Below are 24,532 nucleotides of genomic sequence, written 5' to 3' on the forward strand. Positions count from 1 at the left end.
GGGTTCAGAAAAGGAGCTTCAAAGTCGGCGACATGGTCATGAAGCGTATCTTACCGCCGCACTTGCCAGATCCCAGAGAAAAGTTCAAACCCTTGTGGGACGGACCGCTGATCATTCAGGAGGTACTCCAAGGAGGTGCCCTTTGGCTCACCAGTCTGAAAAGAGAGGATCTTCTCGAGCCCATCAACACTGACAACGTGAAGATCTATCATGGGTAACCACACCTAACCTTGTCAATGATTACAATCGCAAAGCTAGGATCAACAACAAAATTAAAAAAAAGGAAAAGAGAGTACCCATCATTGCTCTCACAAAATAAAAAAAGGAAAAAAGAAAAAAAAGACAAAAAAGGAAGAAACAAAAAAAAAAGACAAAAAAGAAGAAGAAGATAAGATGGAAAGACAAAAAAGAAAAGGAAGAAGAAAAATAAGGTCATCCTACATCCCCAAATAATCCGACCAAAATAAAATAGCTTACAATTGTGATCAAAGACAAGGACAGGAGGGTAACCAATCGGCCGGCTATGAAGGAAACCTCTTCATCTCTCCCGACACTTCAAAAAAAAAAAACATGCCTAAGCAAAAAGGGCGAGCTGAAAACCCAAAAGGGCGGCTCGAGTAAAAACAACAGGCATGTAGCGGATTTGGTGAAAACCTGAAAGGGCGTGAAGAGTAAAAAAGCACAAGCTGCCAAGGGGCAGGCAAGAATAAAGACCCGATACGTAGTGAAAATTTGAAAGGACGTACGGACAAAAATGATGGAAAATTCAGTCATAGTGAAAACCTGAAAAAGGCGTTACGAGCAAAAACGACAAAAAATAAAAAATAAAAAAAATAAAAGTGTAGGTACAGAAGAAGCCGAGGCAATGAGTGAAACGAAGAAAGGCAAGGAAAGGACTAACTTCGGATCAGTATTCTATTAGACTCTGCCCAAATCTGAAGGGCACGATCTCGAACGCACTCTTAGGGAACCAAGATCTTTAGTATACAACTCAGACTACCGAACACAACGTAGGCTGAGACCAATATTCTGATCCTAATCATCCAAAGCACAAATCCAAACACAAGTAAACACTGACAAATTTGGCACAAGAAAAATTTTCATTTCTTTCAAACCTCTTTTGTATACTAGCACATTGTTTTCTCTTCTTTACAAAAACAAAACAAAAATACATGCATAGAATAAGCAGCTAGCAAGTTAGGGATTGCCAGGTAAGCCTCCACCCTAATCCTCATACACTGACAGCCTCTGCCTGAGTATCTCCACCTCCATGCGTAGGTAGAAGACCTCGTCCCTCTCCAGGCGGCGTGATGCAATCATTCTCTCATCATACCACCGCCCCAATGCCAAACGACAAGCCATATCCTTGCACGCATGACGAAGGATGGCAAGCTCAATGATAAGATGACCGTACGTCGCAAGCAAGAATGACGGGTTGATGAAGGGCCGCTCCTCGAATGCCTCGAAGGAATCGTCAACGCCTGACGAGGACGAAGCAGTATTACTAGTGATATCCCAATCATCCGCTTCATCCGCCAAGTGCCAACCAGGAACCTGACGGTAAAGCGCTTGCTCCACCACCCATCGCTGGTATGGCACCGTCGCTAGAGGAGGAGCCCATGACTCGAACTCTAAAGTCATTGCGTCCAAGCAGCCCTGCCAAGAGGTCCAAACCCGTCAAAATAGAGCCGTCAAGCCTGAAGGAAGAGGAGCATGCCCAAACCCCGAGAAGGCAAAATCAGGAATGTCCTACCAAAAGCCAAACTACCGAAGAAACCGCACAGGATGATAGGAGGAGTACCGAGCTGCATATAAATCAATGGAGTGCGATAGAGCCTTGAAACTTCCCAGCTAACTTCCCATCCTCGGAGCTGAGAAAACATGTGACGATAGAGCAACTTCGTGGCCTTAGCGCCAAGAGGAAGGCCATCAAGCAATAGAGACAACACGTCACCGCGACGGGAGTCCGACCACGAGAGCAAAGGAGTCATATGCAAGTGCTCTCACAGCCACACCTAAGGGAAGGCATGACCAAAGCATAAGGCATGGACAATAAAAAAGAGCAAAAAAGAAAGGGAGACAAAGTAGAAGATACTTGGAGGAATGAACAGTAACCCCTGAGAACGCGAGTCTGTTCGAGCGAACACTCGGACAAGCCCAATAACAGCTTCGCCAGCACTATCGACACGACGCTTCGACGGGCCAAAGCGCGGCGAAAGACATCGAATAAAACTAACAAGGATGATCGTCGCCACCCGGAAAAGAGCAGCTCTGCCAGGAAACAAAAGATCAGCGCATTCAAGCACTGAAGTTGACGGTCAGATCCCGGGCCCCCTCGAGCCGTCGAAATCGAACGTACAAAAGCTTGAGCGAGAACTCATCAGCTCTGCCCTCCACGGTGAGGAAAGTGGCCAAAAAGCCAAACCATGGCCCCAGATTAGGAGGACGAATCGGTTGGGATGAAGGGACGTACGACTCCTGAGAAAGACGAAGTTCGGACAAACGAGCGAACTCCTTTAGAGATGGGCCCAACTCCAGATCATTAAATGAAAACAGGTTCAACTTTGGAACCCAATCGTACGATGCTGCACTCAATAGTCGCCAATCTAGACGAACTCGATGAAAGTGGAGGACCTCTCGGAAGCCCTAGGAGCCCAACTTAAAAAATCTCAAAGTCTGTCAAGCTCTCAATCCAAGAACGCAGTCTCTCAAAGCACGTACTGCGTGGCTGCAGGCGACAAGTGTGGATAGGCACGCCCTCCACAATCTGAAGTCCCAGATCAATAGGCGAGTCATCGAAGATAGGCACGCCCTCATCCAACAAGTCAATCTCATGATGACGGAAAAATCCTGACTCTCCCATCACATCACGAAGCGTGTCTCGAAAAGCAGCAACGGGTGGACCAGAACCACCAACGATCGCCACGTCAGGGGCAGTCTGGAAAGTACACGCCCCCAGAGCCGCGACACTCAAGCCACTCCAATAGCTAATTGGGCCGACATCCTGATCCCTGACAGAGACTACGGGTCCCATCACAGCCTCGAAGTCCGTACCAAATATCTAACCTAATCCGCCGACAAGGGGTCTATCACCCTTCAAATCCAAACCGCTCACCAAACCCGATCCATCGAAATGGGGCCCGCCATCCATCCCATTCCCATCCATCCCATTCGCACCATCCAAGCCGACCAACCTACCATCCCCACCATCTAAGGGCATCCCATCAAGATCCGAACCGTCCATCACCATCATATCGACATCCATACCACCCGATGACCCACCAAGCATGGAGCCATCAAACCCATCTAATCCACCCAATCCATCCTCCCACATCCCACCTCCACCATTAATGATGGTAGGAGCAAAGCCATAAATGGCATTGACCTCGTCAAGAGGACCCATCAACCCACCATCAACATCCATTAATCCACTTTCAAAACCCATAAATGGGCTCCCACCTACCATGCCATCATCAATAAAAGAAGATGCTCCACCCACCACTTCATCATTGTTGTTGGACCCACCAACATGCCCTCCACAACTAGCCATAATAAGGATAAACGAGCAAAGGACAAAGAGAAGAAGAAGACAAAGAAGGGGACAAAAAGGAGGAAATGAGGACAAATCGAATGATCAGAGAATCTGAGAAAGGAGGGAATTAATAGAGGGGATGCTGGGAACGGACAGAGAAGAAGGGCTTTTGCTGGAACAAAAGATGAGCAGGGGCAGTAGTCGGATTACCGCCTGCATGCTTCTGCCACTCTTGCAACTTGCCACAGCTTGATAGAATCAGAATGAGAACAAAATGTCAACGGGCGGTAGTCAGACTACCGCCCGGGCCCACTTTTCACCGAAATCAGGGATAGGGCCCACTTCGGGTACTCGGGAGCATGAAACCTCTATCGGCAGCTCAATTAGGACCACAAAAAGGCCTAAAAGGCAACCAGAAAGGCGACATCGGGCAACTGAAGTTCCATATATATGGGAGAGTTATAAAACTGATGATACATGATCAAGTGATATAACTAAACTAATCATTGTCAGGTATGTAATCATCTGTATCCTTCAGATGAAGCTGAAGCCCCAGAAGGCCCCCTCCTGCAAAGCACGCACCGCCACCAGGAACGTAGGCATGCGGTAAGATCGGACCAATGCTGTACTGCTCGCACCACGAGCTGCATCAAAGCCCTAAAGAGCAGTGGTCAATTCCCGCTCAGGCACCGTCCTCCAATTTAACGGACTAGACGGAGGGTGGAACGGAACTAAAGGGCTGCCTGTCAGCTGTCAGAAGAGCCTCTCGCCCAAATACCACTTCGTCACTTGCGGATTCCAGAATGTGACGCCGACGTGAGGCTTGATAAGCCTCCTGAGCCGCAGGAGTGAGCGCAATATTCGACCGAAGGTACGGCCGGGTATGGAACTGTAAGAGACAAGAAAGTCAGAAATGGAGGACAAAAATACAAGTAGGAAAAGGGCTAGATAATCACTTATGTCATCAGGGACAAGGGCATCGATGTTTGACCTTCACGCAAGATAAAAAACGTGCGCGTGGGGCTGCTGTTATCCTTATACCACAGCAACATGCACGGAAAAGGAGGCGTTTGGTCGATCAAAGTAGGAGCCAAATGAGGAAAGTGATAAAAAAGCGGACCTGCGCAAGGTCACAATCAGAAATTGCATCGATCATGCAAGGGAATAGCACAAGGGATTCGACACGCACCTCAATGACCAGGTAAAAGCCAGTCAACGACTTGCTGTTGCAGCGACTGGCCTTATCCAACCTATCATACAAATGGGCAAGAAGGGCTGCATTTCAATTATATGGAGTGAGAAAGGTGATGTCTACCACGAGTGACAACAGACGGGAACTCACCAGGTCGTTCCCATGGTAGAATATCATCGCTCCCCTAGTATATAAAATCAAGGCGCGAGCCTTCACAATGGCCTCAGCCTCAATCTCCGAAATGCGACGAGCAAAATTGGCAGACAACTAGAGTAATATGAACTACGGGCCCGAGAAGTCTGTAGGATTCGACATCATCCCCAACATGCTCATCTAGTTGTCGACAGAAGGTATCAGAAGGTCCTCCTCAAATGGGATGGACCCTCCCTCGTATCGAAGACCCAGCTGGTTGGGTAATCCCCCATTCCCGGAAGGGCAGATGAAAGGTATGGGTCTTCGTACACCATCATTCGACCAACACAGATAAGAGGGACATGTTCGTCTTGCTCAGACGAACCTGAAACAAATCGGCTAGAGGAGTGCGCTCTAACAACTCGAAGAACAAGGGCTGTGGATCCTTGAACCAGTCTGGCTAATGGGTCCTAACCCCACGCCCTCTTAAGACTGCAGGATCGCCTCCCTCACGAGCAATGTCAGACAAATGCCTGCCCCCCCCCCCGAGGCACAAAACACGGATCAACAGAATGGTGAGAGGGACCAGCCTCATTGCGGCCACGTCGAGGCATGCTGCACAAGCAGAAGGTTTACAGGTAAGTACCCTTCTCACTGTAAAGTCCAAAAGCACAATGCTAAAAGCCCACAAGCCCACAAGGCCCACAAGTCCATAAGGCCCAAAATCCAAGCACAGTCCAAGGCCCACAAAGTTAAAGCCCACAAAGCCTAAAGTCAAAGCTCGGTTCAAGGCCCCAAGGCCCACAAGTTCAAAGACCAAAGTCAAAGCCTAGTTCAAGGCCCACAAGTTTAAAGCCCCAGAGGCCCACATTTCAAAGCCCATAAGGCTCACAAGTTCAAAGCCCACAAGGCCCATATGTTAAAAACCCGCCAAGCCCATTGTCCAAAGGCCCATGATTTAAGACCCCTGTTTTCTAGCCCATTTCATAGGCCCACATATCCAAAGCAAGGCCCATTCCACAAGTCCAATTTCAAGGCCCATGGCCTTGGGCCCACATGTCCAAAATCAGGTCCATGTTCCCCAATCAATGATCTAGGGCCCACTTGAGAAATCCAATCCATACATGGCCAAAAATCATGACAAGGAGTGTGATCCACTCCACAAGTGACGGCCCACCATCAAGATCCATGCCATCGGAACATTCAAGTAGATCCCAAATCATCCATCTCATCCATCATCCCACGGTCCAGATCGTCCCCAACAAAAAAAAAAACAAACAACAAAACACCAAAAAAAAAATAAAAAATGATCATGAGAGTGGGGCCCCTTTCTTATCACACCCCACTCTAACAATATATATATATATAGTAGCCTTTGTCAAAATAAGATTTTTAGCAAGATCTAATGGCTGGAAATCCGGTTAACATGATCAACGGTTTTGATCATACCTCTCCTATACCCAAAAGGAAGATCTAAAGCCACCAATGGGCCCTCTAAATGCCCCACAAACATGATCCAGCAAGAGCCCGACAAAATAGACAAAGAAAATCATCCAAATGAGCAATCAACCACATAGATGAATGATGAAGGAAATGTGCCAAGTGAAGGCTTCAAAGGAGCTAAAATCCACCACCAAAGACCTTCTAGGGAGCAACAATGGTGTCCCTGGATGGATGGAGAAGCGGATTGAAATAAGGGAGGGGACCCCATGATTGAACCAACGCTGGTGCCAGACCAGCGGGCAAAAGAGAGCCAGGCAGTAGACGGACTACCGCCCGTGCTCGAAATCTCTTGGGACAGCGCACCTGTCCCCTTTGCAGAGATGGGATGGCTGGATCACCATCAGATCCGGCGGACAAAGGGCAGAAAAAGAAATATAAGGATTCTTCTCATGAGAAGACCTTAATATCTCGTGAGAAATTGGGAATCTTAATAAATGGGATGATAAATTGCTTGAAATGATAAAAGCAAAATACATGAAAATATAAAAAATCATGGTTAAAGCCCCGCTAATTCATTTGTGGAGGCCACACAGCTGTTCGATCCAAACCGCACAATAAAAACTGGATGGCGACGCCCTCCCACGAGATCGGACGGATATTCCAAAATCCAAAAAATGTTTCAGATCAAAACAGTTGGCCTCGCCAGCTCATCAGTGGAGGCAACACAACTGTTTACTTAACTTGTGCAAATAAAAACCGAACGATGACGCCCACCTGCGAGATCGAACAGATATTTTTCAAAACAAAAAATAAAAAATATCTTCAATAAAGTCCCTGCGGAATCTAGTTCCAAAGAGAATAGTTTTCAAACAAAATTTTCAAAAAAAAAATGCATGCGGTGCGCAGTATACTGAGGAGTCTTCCATATTTACAGTTGCGGTCAGTACAAACAACAAAATAAGATTCGAACCCTTCTAGTTTCCCCGGAGGATGATCGAATCCATATATGATACAAGTACGGTTGGCCCGATCTCTATATTTGGACAGTCGTACGAGATGAATGCAAGTAAAAATGATTTGATCAATCTCTGGAAAGAATAATCAAACTCAAAGTGAAGACAATCCATTATCACTAAAGTATCAAAATCGGCAGATTGCTTGGCAAAAGATTACCCACACATACCTAGTCTGGAATGTTCAGAAAGTTTGATCGAGTTCAAGTAGGCGTAGTGAGTTCCCCGTAAGGCCGCATCGACGCACAGAGTAGCTAACCACTTTGACGATCAAACGGAACGAATACTCCTTGGGTGATTACATAGCAAAGGAAATGACAGATCCAAATAGTACGAGAATCCTCGTAAAGCTGCATCGACGCGTAGAGGCCCTACTTTTCAGACTTACCCTCCAATGCTATCAACAATCTGACGTGAAAGGGTTATGATTCGTGGTCCATAATGCCGCAGAACGCGCAGGGACAATCACAACGTTTTCCTTAACCCTCATGATATGTGCGAGTCATCTCTTTTCCAGATAGTCAACTGACAATGATACAATAGTAGGCAACAGATTCGAACCACTACCTTTTCTAACCAGAAGGGTGGGGTGTCCACTCGCTTTGGCATTCAGTTGCTCGCAACCTCAGCCAAAGAGGGGCATCTGTAGACACCCCACCCAGGTTAGTATCTTGAAAGAACTAAGGCAATTTGGGAACCATGATCATATCCTAAACCAAAACCTAATCCCAGCTTAAACCCTAGCCCGAACCTCAGCCAAAACCCTGGATCCAGCCTAACCCAAATCCAAACCTCAGCCTAAACCCTAAACCTAGCCTAACCCTAGCTTAAACCCTAATCCGAGCCTTAAATCACTGCTTAAACCAAAGCGTAGATGCAAATCAGTACAAATCCTAAAAACACACCCGACCATTTGAGCCCAAAAGCCCAAAAGAAGACTTCCGGACAAACCAGAGCACCAAAGGAAGCCCACCGACCAAAGCCCGAACAAAACCTAGTGCGGGCGGTAGTCGGACTACCACAGGTGGTAATCCGAATGCTGCCCCAGTACGGACAGGTGTGTCCTCCGAGCAACAACTATCTCTCGTCCCAAAGTCAACTTTCATATGGATTTACCCCTCCAGCCCACCTTATTTACCATTTTACCTACCTCCAAGAGCCAATGGGAGCATGCCACATGACATTCCTCTCTCCTCAACCAATCCTAAGCTGCCATGTCAGCTTTTACCCCTCACAAGCCCAACAATTACCACAATGCTATCAGAAAAGGCTATAAATAGCCCTATCCTCTTCACATTTCAAACACGCAAGAAAATTCAAGTGAGAGAGAGGGAGAGAGAAGAAGAGAGTGAGGGTGAGAAGGAGCTCGCCTCCAAGATCTAATTTTTTAGCTACCCCTTAGCCTTCTCCCAACCATCTCAACCCCACAAGTCTAGCCTGGATTGATTATGGTGCAATCCATGTCTTAGCATACTCAAGATCAAGCCAAAGATCTTTTTATTTTGTTTACATACGAGTATTCATAATAACATCTCTTCCCTTTTTAACCCCCCTGCTTCTCTAGATCGCTTGTGACGTATGCTCTGTGACTTGCCGTACATCGGATCCTATTACATCAGAAATTCTTATTGCTCTAGTCCACTTTTCTTTACCTTTTGCATAAGCATCATCACATCCGCCTTCTAGACACATCGCTAGATGTATGCTTTGTGTCTTACCGAAATCTCAGATCTTACTGCATCAGAAACCCACGTGTGCCTAGTCCTATTTCGACCATATCATTCACCCCTTGAGATTTCCTTACCACATTAAGTAGAGACCGTACACTTGTATGGGTAGAGAGGGTGCCTAATACCTTCCCTCTTTGTAACCGATGTCCCTTACTTGGAATCCCGGATCACAGACCAGGAGTCAATATAAGGTAGGAGAATCTTCAGATTTATCCAATCTTACATATTCCACGGGTTCTAGCCGACTGCAGGATTTTAAGATTAAGTGGCTAGTGGCAACTCCGAATAGACAATTAAAGTTACATATCCCCCCACACCAACAACAAAGAAGAAAAAAGAGTAAAAGCCTAGATCGCCTAAAAAGCGTGGGCACCGATTTCCAGCGTTCACAGCTACGTATGATTTGGGAGGCACGAGGGGGGCGAGATTGCTTGGTCACTGCTCCAAAATCTATGTTTTGGTCATTGATGAGAGGATGTCGACTCTCCAATATTCTCATAAGACGGTCGATGTTGCTGGTCAAAACATCAACTTGATTTTCCAAAGAGACGAACCAACTTCCCCTGTTTTGGTATCTCTGTGCGATCACTGGGGGAGGAGGGTTGGGCTGGGGGCCTCACTGCGTAGCTTGAGGGTTTTCAGGCTGTTCTTCTGGAATTGGCTCGGCGGCGGCCAATGTTCTTTTTCTTCCCTTAGCCATCAAGATGGGAGAGGTAAAATGACAGCTGGGCTCGCCGATGTTGGGGGAACTTTTAATGGTTTTGTCGTCATTCCCATAGACAACACTAAACTATTATCGCTCGAATTTGGTTGAACCTGCGACTCCAACAGTAGGCTACTGGGTACCTGCACCAGTAAATAGAAATTGACAATGGGGGTGCCAATAGTGGCCGAGGACCTTCCGATGCCTAAGTCAGGTTAACTAACCTAGAATAGATGCGGCTAGAGTTGGAATTCTTGTGCGTACCTTTTACCCAAGGTGAGATGATATATTTATAGGTTTTCTAGGAAACCTTTGTATCTTAGTAGATCTCTTATATACACTGGAGGATCTTGTATTGGAGTAAGAATATGCTCTCGAGAACATCTTCAATTTTTCCTCGATTGGTGTGATTTTCGGCTAGGATCTCATCGGATCGATTTTACCCTAGTACGATGCGAGATTCTCTCCGGATATTACTGTTCTGAGTTCGAGGTCGGTTAGACAGCTTAGTCGAGATGATCAGGTCAGTTGATGAATCTTATTGTCGAGCTTCGACATTGACCATTTTAGCTCAACAAACAGGTCCTTCATTGGATCTCAGCTCAACTTTTTCGTTGGTATACACATTGGTGATCCAGAGAGGTTGCTTTGCTGGTAAACCACGTGTCTCCTATAACTGGTCAGTTCAATTATCTCCATAACAACCATCATGCAGCGATATTCTACACTGTGTCATGAAGGGAATGGCCCACGAGATGGACGAACGGCCCAGTTCATATGAGCAGGTAACATTGCAGGCTCGTGATCCCCATCATCGATCAGGCAAGGGAAATGGAAATTGACCTGGAAGGCTCTTGGAAATTTCGGGGCCTGGTAGATCAAGGACTTTCTTTTGTTGCATGAGGTTTGAACCATAGTTTCAAATCCCGTTCACGGAAATTTCCTGGCCTCACAATTTCTTTGGGAGCTTTTCAAATTCGAAAGTTCTTGGAATTTGGTTGCCAAATTCCTCGTAAAGTCAGATTTTACCAACTAATTCCTCCACCTATCGGAATTGCCGAGCAATTCTTGTTGAAGAGACAAATTACCTACCCATATTTATTTTAGTTTTTCTTTAAAAAGTGGTGAGTCTGATGGTACGAGGCAGGTCAAAGTAGATAATCCCACCCTAGTCCGAATGGGCGCGGGTTCGGTGGATCCGAGGTGCATGGGACCCCGACTACAGGGCATACCTTAATGTACATCGATATAAACTATATCCATGCTGTCTATCTATATTGAAAACTCATTTTAAGGGATGATTCAAAAATGATGCAGATCTGAGGCACATATATGTGAGCCCCATAGTTAGGGGCTCCACCCACCTGGGAGTATCCGGTCTCACTTAATTTGCTCCTAGGGAGAGGGATTAGGTGAGACCCGACCTCACCCAAGATTGTATAACCCTTATCATGGGGCTCACCTTGATGATGTATTATGCATCCAGGTCGTCTATCCATTTGTCCTGATCATTTTAGGGCATTATGTAAAGAATGAAGTAGATCCAATTACCGGATGGACCATATGACGAACATTATTAACTGATTCGATGGTAAATAAATATGACGAAAACATGAAGGCCTGTCCTAAGACATTTTTACTGATAGGACAGTTAATCACCATTATTTCTTATGTTACGGACTACCTGATAATTGGATCTGCTTTATTTTTTAGATAATGCTATGGAAAAAATCGATGGACACTGTGTGGACACATAATACATATGTCAAGGTGGCCACGGTAATCCCCCGGTAAGGGCCGCACTGGATGGGTGAGGCCGGGGTCTCACCTAATCTGCTCCAGTCGGAACGGAAGCGGACCGGTGCACCACACAACAGCTGCGCGGATGCTCCTTTCCCTGTTGTACCAAACGGGTCAAATGGGAACAAAGTTATATGGCCCAGAATGATGTATTTATTATATCCATACCTTTTATCCATTTTTAGAGATCATTTTAGAGCATATTAGACGGAAAGTGAATATATCCAAAGCTCAAATGGACCACACCAAAATTAGCATCGAGGATAATAACTTTCACCGTTAATAAATTTGTAGGGCCACCATAAAATTTATATTCCATCCAATCAGTTAATAAGGTAAAAAAATACATGGATGAATAGGAAAAACAAATTTCATATTGATTGAAACTTTTGTGACCCCAAAAGAGTTTCAATGATAGATGTTCAATCCCCCACTGTTTTTTGCAGTGTGGTCCACTTGATCTTTAGATCTCTCTTATTTTTCGGCTCAAGCCTTTAGATGAGCTCGCCAAATGGATGGACAGCTTGGATATAACACATGCCTCATGATGGGATCCATAGAACCTGCTGACAGCAATACACCAGCTGGTGTGTGGTACACCAGCCGATACGCTTCCGTCGGAATGGATGCAATTCCAACCTTGGGGATTGGGCTCATGAAGTATATGTCTGATGTCTAACCTATCTAATAGGGACGTGGCTTTGGTGGATCCATGTATCACTTTGGGGGTCACCTTGATGCATGTTCCTTTGTCCATCTGTTTTTGAAAGATCATTTTAGGAATGATAAAAAAAAATAAAGTGAATCCAAATCTTAAGTGGACCACACCACACCATAGAAAACAATGTGATTTAATATTCACTATTAAAATATTCTTGAGCACCACCGAAATGGTGATTTAATACCCGCCATAAAAATATTCTCGACTGCCGCAACCCAAATTTTTAGTTGCCATCCAACTTGTTATTAAGATCACAAAGACCTGAATGAAGGGGCCGTACAAATGTCAGCTTAATTCAAAACTTTTGTGGCTATAATAAGCTTTTAATGATTAATCACCAATGTTTCCTGTGATATGGTCCATCTTATAATTAGATGTGGATTGCTTCATTTTTGGGATCATAAGCTTACAAAACATACGGACGTCGTATATACAGTGGTAGGCCTCATAGCGAGGGATTCACCCACCTAAGGTTCCACCGACGGAACAAACCCCGACAAAACTAATATACACTGCTCAAAAACATCTAAAGTTCATGTGCTAGCTCATTTTGTGATTCATGTCAGAGGGATTTTTGGGTGCTGTGAACATAATCGTGGGTTTTATCATGTGATGGCATATACATACCATGTGAGCTCTGCATTTCTCTGACTTTCACCACCTTTTTAGAGAAAAATAAATAAATGAGGGCATTTTGGTACTTTGGTCTACACGGGTCATCCCTGTTTCACGTGCATATTCACTTAATGCAAACAACCACCTTGAAGAGCTAAAAAAGGGGATTTAGATGGTACTGGCCTCGAAGGTTAGGCAAATTACCTAGAAAGCTAGGATGGTCCATATATCTCAAGAGTAGTTTTCTGACAACTTCTGAAAATTACTTGGACTAAAATGCTCTTTTCTTTGTTTGAGTCGTTGTACGGTTTTCTAGGAAATAAGAAGTTATGTCGTATTTAATGCCGAGAAAGTGATGTGTACGGAATCCTTTTTTTGAGTGTGGGCAAGGATTAACTCGTGGGGCCCACATTGATGTATGTGTATAATCCATGCCGCCCATCCTTTTTGTCGTGTCATTTTAGGGCTTGGGCCTAAATATCAGCCTGATCTAAAGCTCGTGTGGGTCACATAATAGAAAATAATGGTGATAATGGAACCCACTGTTGAAACCTTCCAGGCTAACTGTGATGTTTGTTAGAAGTGGACATTACCTAAGTTAGGATTTTTAGGGCCTACGGCGAGCTAGCCGAAAAGGTGGATTGAACGGATCTCCCCATTGTTGACCTTAGGCTATTGTACCAATGGCTATTCTTTCATTTGGTAGTAAAAGAAGTGAACATGTAACAACCGCGACCCATATAACATGAGAATCACGACCCATATAACATGATAACTACGACCCATGACAACCACGATCCATAAAACATGAGAACCACGATTCATGACAACTACGACCCTTACCACATTACAATCATGACCCTTACCACATTATAACCATGACCCAGGTATGGGTCGTGGTTGTCATGAGGTAAGGGTCGTGGTTGTCATGCTATACAGGTTGTAGTTTTCATTTTATAGGCCTTCGCAAGGACCAACTAGTGAGGCCTACGTTGATGTATGTGAATAATCTATGCCGCCTATACTTTTTGTCGTGTCATTTTAGGGTTATGTTCCAAATATCAGCCTGATCTGGAGCTCGTGTGGGCCACATAATAGAAAATAATGGTGACAATGACACCCACTATTGATATTTAAGCCCTCACGAGCTCTGAATCGGGCTAATATTTGGGTACTAGCCCTAAAATAACACAGAAAAAATGTGGGCGACATAGATTATTCACATACATTAATGTAGGCCCCACAGTTGGTCCTTGCGAAGGCCTATAAAATGAAGACTACGACCCTTACCTCATGATAACCACGACCCTTACCTCATGACAACCATGACCCATACCCGAGTCATGGTTGTAATGTAGCAAGGGTCGTGGTTGTAATGTGGTAAGGGTCGTAGTTGTCATGGGTTGTGGTTCTCATGTTATATGGGTCGTGGTTCTCATATAACATTGGAACCACGACCTATATAACATGATAACTGCGACCCATGACAACTACAACTCATGACAATCACGACCCATATAACATGACAACCACGGCTTGGGTATGGGTCGTGTTTGTCATGTTATATGGGTCGTGGTTTTCAAGAGGAAAGGGTCATGGTTGTCATGAGGTAAGGGTCGTGGTTTTCATGCTATACGGGTCGTAATCTTCATTTTATAAGCCTTCGCAAGGAGCAACTAGTGGGGCCTACATCGATGGATGTGAATAATCCATGTTGCCCATCCTTTTTGTCGTGTCATTTTAAGTCTAGGACCCAAGTATCAACCTGATCCAGAGCTCGTGTGGGTTCAAATATCAATAGTGGGTGCCATTGTCACCATTATTTTCTATTATGTGGCCCACACGAGCTCTGGATCAAGCTGATATTTGGGTACTAGCCGACACGACAAAAAGGATGGGCGGCATGGATTATTCACATACATCAATGAGGCCCCACTAGTTGGTCCTTGCCAAGGCCTATAAAATGAAGACTATCACCCTTATAGCATGACAAGCACGACCCTTACCTCATGACAAGCACGACCCTTTTCTCATGAAAACCACAACCCATATAACATGGTAGCCACGACCCATACCCGGGTCGTGGTTGTCATGTTATATGGGTTGTGATTGTCATGGATCGTGGTTGTTATGGGTTGTAGTTATCATGTTATATGAGAACCACGACCCATATAACATGAGAACCACGACTCATGATAACCGCGACCCTTACCATATTACAACCACGACCCAGGTATGGGTCATGGTTACCATGAGAAAAGGGTCGTGATTGTCACGAAGTAAGGGTTGTGGTTGTCATGCTATACAGGTCGTAGTCTTCACTTATAGGCCTTTGTAAGGACCAACTAATGGGGCCTAGCTACATCGATATATGTGAATAATCCATGCCGCCCATTCTTTTTGTCGTGTCATTTTAATTCTAGGACCCAAGTATCAGCTTGATCCAGAGCTCGTGTGGGCTCAAATATCAACAGTGGGTGCCATTGTCACTATCATTTTCTATTATGTGGCCCACACGAGCTCCGGATCAAGTTGATATTTGGGTACTAGCCTTGAAATGACACGACAAAAAGGATGGGCGGAATGGATTATTCACATACATTAATGTAGGCCCCACTAGTTGGTCATTGCGAAGGCCTATAAAATGAAGACTACGACCCTTATAGTATGACAACCACGACCCTTACCTCACGACAACCACGACCCTTTCCTCATGAAAACCACGACCCATATAACATGACAACCATTGTGGTTGCCATGTTATATGGGTCATGATTGTCATGGGTCATAGTTGTTATGGGTCGTAGTTATCATGTTATATGGGTCGTGGTTCCCATATAACATGAGAACCATGACCCATGACAACTACGACCCTTACCATATTACAACCATGACCCTTACCGCATTACAACCATGACCTGGGTATGGGTCGTGGTTTTCATGAGGTAAGGGTTGTGGTTGTCATGAGGTAAGGGTCGTGGTTGTCATGCTATACGGGTCGTGGTCTTCATTTTATAAGCCTTCGCAAGGACCAACTAGTGGGGTCTACATTGATGTATGTGAATAATCTATGTTGCCCATCCTTTTTTCCATGTCATTTTAGGGCTAGTATCCAAATATCAGCCCGATCCAGAGCTCGTGAGGGCTTAAATATCAACAGTGGGTGTCATTGTTACCATTATTTTCTATTATGTGGTCTACACGAGCTCCAGATTAGGCTGATATTTAGAACCTACAGGATCCTTACCTTATGGCAACCACGACCCATGCCCGGGTCGTGGTTATAGTGTGGTAAGGGTTGTGGTTGTAATGCAGTAAGAGTTGTAGTTGTTATGGGTCGTGGTTCTCATAGTATATGGGTCGTGGTTGTCATGTTATATGGGTTGTGGTTGTCATGGGTCGTAGTTATCATGTTATATGGGTCGTGGTTCTCATGTTATATGGGTCACGGTTGTTACATGTTCACTTCTTTTACTACCAAATGAAAGGATAGCCATTGGTACAATAGCCTAATGCAAACAATGGAGAGATCCGTTCCATCCAGCTTGTTGGCCAGCTCCCCATGGGCCCAAAAAAGTCCTGACTTAGGCAATGTCCACTTCTAACAAACATCACAGTTAACTTGGAAGGTTTCAACAGTGGGTTCCATCGTCACCATTATTTTCTATTATGTGACCCACACGAGCTCTGGATCAGACTGATATTTGAGTCCTAGCCCTAAAATGATACGATAAAAAGGATGGGCGACATGGGTTATACACACACATCAATGTGGGCCCCACAAGTTTGGTCCTTGCCCACACGCAAAAAAGGGTTTTGTATACATGCCTTTCTTGGCATTAAATACGATGTGACTTCTTATTCCCTAGAAAACCGTACAACCACTGAAACAAAGACAAGGGCATTTTGGTCTAAGTAATTTTCGGAAGCTTGTCAGAAGGCCACTCTTGGGACATATGGAATGTCATAGCTTTCTAGGTAATTTACCCAAACTTCGAGGCCAGTACAGTCAAAATCTCTAAAAAAAAAAAAAGGCAAAAAGAAAAAAGGAAGTCCAAATCAAACCCAGCACATGTAAGAAAGGTCAATGCAGGCATTGTTATGAAGATCACTTTCAAGACTAACTTGCTTCAACGACTCGTTCAATCAAGAAAAGTATAAGCCTTTTATCTTTTATATATATATATATATATATATATATATATATATATATATATATATATATATATATATATATATATATAGAATGCTTGATGTTGTATTGATAATTATTTATGGTAGCAACAGTCTCTCCTTCGTAAAGATCCTTGTTTCTTCTTTCAAGGGCATGACAAAGCTCTCTTCCATTGCAGCCTCATCACTGTTTGCAATTCTACTCTTCTCAACATGTTGTTTGTGTATGAACTCCCAATCTGCATTGGTCAAAGGTTCTTCTTCTTCTTCTTCTTCTTCTTCTTCTTTAACATGGTTCTAAAATTCAGTGGGTCTACTCAAAACTCGGCCATGTTGATGACATTTCAAGACGAGTCTCTTGGGAACTCGCTGGAGAGCCTAAGTCGATCAGGACTCAACAAGGCTTGTTGAGTCGACTCGAAAACTCTTGACTCAATTCAACTCAGTGTGACTCAACTGAGTCACTTGCTGAGTCAGCTGATTGTCTATTGAAAAAATGATATATATCCTTGCAACAGGATTCCCACAGATAATCTCGCCATAGACTGTCGTCCTTAGCGCACAATATTGAGTGCAATTTTGTTTTCTCTTGGATATTTTAGTAATTTATGTAACTTTCTGAGAAATTTAAGATTTTCCTAACCACCTAAATACTTTAAATTTGATTATTAAATATCAAGTTGAGTCAATTAAAGAGCCAGTCGAGTCTTCGAGTTAACCTAACCTGGCTAGACATCGAGTTGAGGCGAGCTTTTGAGTTCTTGAACTATGTTCTTTACTGGCTAGGAAATTGGCAAGAAGCTGCTTGAGAAGGATCTTAGAGGCACACATATCGACGTTGTGAAAGCGTATGATATGCGGGTCGATCATCAGGTGGGGCAGACTGTCTACTTCCAACTGTTAAAGGTCAGTATGGTCCACTCATCAAGTGGCTTACGTGATGAGTTGATGGGGCGTGATTCTTGGACCAGTGCGAATTCACAGTGCAGCCCACCTGATAAATGGACAGGATCTAGCACACGTCTTCCACTTTGCCAATCTTCATGTGAATCTCCTTTAGCATTTTCTATTTGTGAATTCATGAATATTCACTTGATGCAGGTCTACCTAAACCAGTTATATTGTATGGAAGGGATGCTAGCAAGAGCGATATTGATCACAAACGTGAGGTCAGGATTTTGGAAGGCCGGTTTAGCGATGAACCACGGCCTGTCCCACCAACTCCATTTAAGGCGCCTCCAAGTCGACGATAATTGTCTTGCTCTGCATATGGAAGAAGTCACCTCTCACATGGGCAAAACGGCACACATGTTCTACTCCAAGCCGCTCATCAGATGGACCCATCACATGGAAATGTATTTTGGCACCATTTATGTGTGGTACATAAAGCATTCACAGTGTTCATCTGTGATTAGTAAGTGAAGGTTTTTGTTTTTCTTTACTGCAAGTTATATACCTTTGGTTCCAAGTATTTTCATGTATCCCATTAAAGAGTTACCAGATACGAAGTTATGTTCTCGTTTTGTTCTCTTCTTTCTTTTATTTTTTGACTTGGATGCACCCAGAAGGGGCTATTGAGTCCGAGGCCTGAGCCTTAAAGGACCTGGGGGGCACTGTATCGGGCTTTTGCCCTTTGTCCAAGATTCCCCACTGCTGCCCCATGGGAGTCCGGGCCGTGTCTCAGTCTAGGCATAATCGAGGTCATTGATGTAAGATATCTATAAGGTTCTTACGTGACGCACGGGAGGACGTGAGGTCGAGCACTATCTTCCTCAAGAGGATAACTATTCCGAATCTACGAACTTCTCTGGACTCCTCACCGAGACATCTCGAATTCACGAGGAAAAAAAGCAAGAAAATAGAAATAAATTCTAATAAATTCAAAATTGATTGATGATTGAAAAAAAACAAGTTCACAACCCTTTAAATAGGGATACCAAGCAATGGGAAAGAAATCAGAATCAAACTATGACTAAAACTCCTAGAATTAGCGACTTACTATAAATAGTAAACTTACTATTTATAGACGGTCGTGATATCTACTAGTGCGTAAGGTTTTCGGCCAAAAATAGCAAATGTCCTATTTGGCTTCACCAAGCTATTCTCCTAGTTTTTCTAAGCTCTTTTCGCGTTGGGCACAACTCCTAAAGCCCAACGGATGAAGAGTTGTAATCAAACTAAAGCTTACTATTTATAGTAAAAACAGAATTAAAATAGGGAAACGATCGTCGATCTGGTGGTATTTCACAAATTTGGCTTGGGTAACCCAGCATAACAGGGTTGGGTGGCTAAAGTAGCTCGTTCTATCCCCAAATCATATATTTTATGTCTGATAACTCATTCCGGATTGCGAGATACGCTTGATTTAAGGTCTGACGGTCTGGATCACTTCTGTTGTCAACTGGGCCTTTTTTGATCCATCTTGGCCATGTAACTTCCGTGACCCTCTCTACATCAGTCTCCTCCACTTCAAAAGAACTCATCCTCGAGTTCTTGTTTTGTTCTGGTTCATGATACTCGGTTAGGTCCGTGACGTTGATAGTCTGTGAGATTACCATGTCATTTGGAAGATTAACAACATAAGCGTTGTCATTGATCTTTTGGATGATTGGTACCAGTCCAATCTTCTTATTTTTCAACTTGTTATATGTTCCAATCGGAAATCTTTCTTTGTGCAGATGGATCATTACTTGATCGCCCACCTCGAACACTTTTTGTCGCCGATGCTTGTCCGTTTGCTCTTTGTAATTTTCGTTTGATGCATGTAGCTTGGTTTGTACCTCCGCATAAATGCCTATGATCCTGTCTACCATATGTTCTCCTGCAATGCTCATGCCTGAGAGTTTGGCCAAAGGGACCAAGTCAAGTGTGCAACAAGGTACTCATCCGTAAATAACCTGGAACGGGGATTTACCTGTTGAGCAGTTCACCATGTTGTTAAATGCAAACTCCACTTGAGATAAGGCCAAGTCCCACTACTTCTGTTTTTCTCCTGAAATACATCGAAGGAGGTTTCCTAACGTGCGATTCACAACCTCAGTCTGCCCGTCAGTCTGTGGGTGTTAGGTGCTGCTGAACTGAAATTGTGTATCGAATCGAGTCTACAAAGTTCATCAAAAGTGGCTAATGAACTTCGTGTCATAGTCTTGGAAACCCCATGTAGCCATACAACTTCTTCGAAGAAAAGATTCATCACGTGTGTTGCATCGAGAGTCTTCTTGCATGGAATAAAGTGCGCCATCTTGGAGAAACGATCTACTTCCACAAAAATCAAATCCATGCCATGTTGTGTTCGTGGGAGACCAAGTATGAAGTCCATAGATAAATCATCTCAAGGGCCGTCAGGCATGGGTAACGGGGTGTAGAGGCCCATATTCTGAGATTGCCCCTTAGAGGTCTGACAAATATAATAATGTTGGACTGTCTTTTCCACATCATGTACCAATTGCATCCAGTAATACCGTTCTTCCACAAGAGCTCGTATTGAGGGTCAAATATCGCATATTATCCCCCATTTATTTCTTGGTTTTATAAACATAATATGACTTAATGGTATATTTTACATGTGTTTGTGTTGCAAGGTGAATTTATGAGCTTGGTTTGAAAAGAATGCTACAAGCATGGATTTATTGCTTACGAATTGCCAAAGCAAAGAATGGACCTGTGGAGACTAAGATTGAAAATTTCAAGACTCCAAGATCCAAAAAACCAAGTGGAGAAGGAAGGAAGTCGAAAGAACAAGCGTAGAAATCCCAAAGACTGTGCCATCGAGAACCGTTCGATGACATTGAAGATCCATTTGATGACATCGAACATTGGTCGATGACATCGAATTTATGAGGAAAAATTGAGTTGGTTGCTGGACAAATTGGGTGCTTTTCTCCATCAATTGAAGACATGTTTGATGACTTAATGGAAGGTATTCGATGACATCGAAGACTACTTGATGACATCGAATTTATTGAAGAAATTGAAGCAACTCGCTGGACTGTTTTGGACACATTCTCGATGACTCGAAGACCTGTTTGATGGATCGAAGCTTTGCTCGATGACATCGAAGGGTGGTTCGATGATAGAGAGGCTTACATAGTGCGAAAGAAGAGAAATGCGCGACTTCCGTATTCAAACCCCTTCATTGACATCGAAGGGTGTTCGATGACATCGAAAGCGTTACACAGTGTTTACGCGGACTACGTAAATTTGATCTGATTTTGCGATTTTGCGTAACTTGGCTTATAAATAGGGGTTTCCTAAGTCTTTCTAGGATATCCAAGGTTTGGAGAAGTAAAGCAAAAGGGCGGAGCCGCTTCCCAAGAGTTCTTCTTCCCTTCTTCTTAGTTTTTAATGCTTTCTCCTAGGGTTTTTAATCCAATCATGTTTATGGTTGGCTAGATCCCTTAGCTGGGCTAAGGGGTGAAGCTTGTAGCATGGTTGAGATGTTTTTGTTGTTTGATTCTTGTTATTGTTAAATTCCTTTGATTCTAGTCTGATATTTAAGGAATACTTTTAGTTTTTAATGGTTTGTTGTGACTTAAATTACAATAGATCTGTAATAGCTTGAAGTATCATCTTTTTCTGTTTGGAGTTTGTGGAAATAGGAAATCCTATTGTTCTCCATCGTCCCTTGGGCATGGCTGAGTGATGGAATCCCTTATATTCTTCACAATTCTCCCATGTTGGTTGTTGGATCAGAATATCCTGTTGTCTACCATAGTCTCATGGGCATGGTTAGGTGATGGAACCACTTCCAATCTTTACAACCTTCATTCATTGAGAATTAGGTCAATGGAAATTCAGATTTGAGTTTATTGAAATCTTCCAATTGGATAGGATATGACTCCAATTCCAATTGAGTGCCTTGAATCAAATAAGGAAACATCCTAATAGCTGCAAGTGTATCCCCGGAAACCCTAGTTCTCACCTTTGAATTTACAAGTTTTAGTTAAACAATTCACAATTATTCTCTCTACAATTTTAGATTTAGATTCACATCTTCTCCTAGTTCTACTTCTAGTTGCTTTCAAAATACACACCAGATTAGTCCCTGTGCATTCGACCTCGGTGTCACTGAGATTATTACTACATCGCGACCCTACACTTGGGGTTGTGAACACGTTTTTGGCGCTGTTGCCGGGGATTAACGGTTGCGTTTTTTCTGAGATTAGCTAGTTTTGGAATTAGGTTAAGATTAGGGTTTTTCCACTTTCTATTTAGGTTAAGGTTTTTCTAAATTAATTTAGAAAGTTTCCTAATTTATTTTTAGACACTAACTTTTTTTTTAGAAACTTTCTATTTTCTGTTTTTAGAAACTAGGTTTCTTTCTTATTTTATTTTTTAGAAACTAACTCATCTTTCTATTTTTATTTTTAGAAACTTTTTAATTTTAGAATTTCTATTTTAGAAACTGACTTGTTTTGTTTTGTTCTACATGATCTTAATTTAGGAACTTCTAATTTGGTAACTTCTTTCTAATTCTCTCCCTTTCTATTTCTAGATCTCTATTTCCTTCTTCTTTCTTTAGGTTTATGTTAGAATATGAAATTGAGGGCTGAGAGTGTTTCATGCCCAAGTGGGTCCATGACAACATTCAACATCTTTAGAGTGAAGGAGGATTAGTTGAGGGGTTATCTATCCATCATAGGATTAGACACCACTCAAGATCCTCAGAGTTAATTGAGGTTATGGCTGCAAATCAACCTCCAATTCCACCTCAACCTAGGATTGGGGAAGTCCAGGATGAGAATAAGGTGTTTCAAGCACCCCCGCCTCGTACTTTATGAGATTATCTACAACCGGCGGGGGTGAGTACACCCTCATGCATCGTTTTTTCAGAAAATACGGGACACATGGATATCAAGCTAAGGATGATCTAACTCCTTCCAAAATTTCATGGGCTTGAATATGAAAATTCGTACCTACACTTGAAAGATTTTAATGAGATCATAGCCACTCTATACTTTCCTAAGGTGTCTGACGACACGGTCAGGCTGAAACTCTTTCCATTTTCTTTGAAAGAGAAAAATAAGACGTGGTTGCATTCACTATGTCCACAATCTATTGGTAGATGGAACGACATGACAAGGGAGTTTATAAAGAAAATTTTCCCATACCACAAGATGACACCCTTAGAAAATCAATCATGAACTTCACCCAAAAGGAAGATGAAACATTCTTCCAATGTTAGGAGCGGTTTAAGGATTTTGTCAGCTCATGCCCACAACACGGTTTTGAAACATGGTGCATCACAAACTTTTTCTATGATGGACTGATATCTCCCATGCGTCAATTGGTCGAGACAATGTGTAATGGGGAATTCATGAATAAAAATGTTGATGATGTGTGAGACTACTTTGATAAGCTTGCTGAAAACACACAATCATGGGACATCTCCCCAAAATCAAGCACCATGTCTAGGCCGATTCAATCCAAGGAGAGGGGTGGAATGTACCTACTGAAAGAGGATGCTGATATCAATGCTAAAGTGGCTAATCTCACCAGAAAACTCGAGGCCATGGAATTAAAGAAGGATAAGGCTAAGGAAATTGTTTGTGGTATTTGTGCTTGCAACATTCATACAACTGAAAATTGTCCAACAATCCTGCTTTTCAAGAGGTACTGAATGAGCAATCCAATGCCGTGAATAATTACTAAAGACCTTTCAGTGGTCCCACCTCTAATACGGACAATCCCAGTTGGAGAAATCATCCAAACTTCAGTTGGAGAAATGAACAAACTGCTACACCTCAAGGATTCTCTAATCAAATTCCACATCAAGGGAAACCTTATGAGGATCCAGTTTTAAAGCATCTTCAAAATCAAGAGCTTTTCAATCAGGGTATGCTACAAGTCTTTCAAGACCTCACAAAGGCCATACAAGGACTTGAGACTAAAAGTGCATTTGGGAACAAGGGGAGCCTTCCGGCTCAACCTCTTCCCAATCTAAAACCGCAATATGAAGTTAGCGACCCGAGCTCTTCAAATTAGATGGAGCAAGCTAAATCTATCACCACTCTTAGGAGCAGAAAGACCATTGACAAAACCATTCCGATTAGGGCTGAAAAGCCTAAGGACCCGGAAGAGGACAACAATGATAGATCTAGTCGTGCCTCAGAAGAATTAGAACTAGAACCTCAAGGGAAGCCGATTGCTCCATTTTCCCAATGGTTGATTGCACCAAAACTTCTCTCTATGTTAGACTCATATACTAACCCGTACCATTTCGTAGGCTTCCACGGTCCTCTCGGTCGAATTCTAGTGACTTGCGACCTATAATTGGCATTTGCGTGCGACCCTAAGTCGCATCCTTTATATCAAAGTCGACTCGACCTGAAACTTGTATCCTTGAGACCGTGCCATCGCCGCGGTTCCGACGCTGTATATTACGCGCCGAGGCAATACCCATGCCAGGAGATGTGGGCCCGCATTTAGTTCGAGAAAAATGACGTGCATTGTAAATTCCAAGAGATTATATCCCATTA

At 43.4% G+C, this 24,532-nt stretch overlaps 1 protein-coding gene and 1 non-coding gene across 2 annotated transcripts; both read right to left on the reverse strand.

Annotated features, from left to right (window-relative positions):
• Positions 1–3,061: 3,061 nt before the first annotated feature.
• LOC131254967 (uncharacterized) lies at positions 3,062–3,550 on the reverse strand. The gene has a single exon (XM_058255667.1). The coding sequence runs from the start codon at positions 3,548–3,550 to the stop codon at positions 3,062–3,064; it is 489 nt and encodes a 162-aa protein (XP_058111650.1).
• A 19,625-nt stretch (positions 3,551–23,175) lies between these two features.
• LOC131257099 (small nucleolar RNA R71) lies at positions 23,176–23,282 on the reverse strand. The gene has a single exon (XR_009177118.1). It is a non-coding gene; the product is annotated as a small nucleolar RNA R71 (small nucleolar RNA).
• Positions 23,283–24,532: the final 1,250 nt, after the last annotated feature.

Source organism: Magnolia sinica, chromosome 9 (genome assembly GCF_029962835.1).
Source record: "Magnolia sinica isolate HGM2019 chromosome 9, MsV1, whole genome shotgun sequence".
Taxonomy (NCBI): Eukaryota; Viridiplantae; Streptophyta; class Magnoliopsida; order Magnoliales; family Magnoliaceae; genus Magnolia; species Magnolia sinica.

Bases quoted from the DNA above. Each gene is read 5' to 3' on its own strand.
- LOC131254967 (XM_058255667.1), bottom strand. From the start codon at position 3,550: ATGGCTAGTTGTGGAGGGCATGTTGGTGGGTCCAACAACAATGATGAA.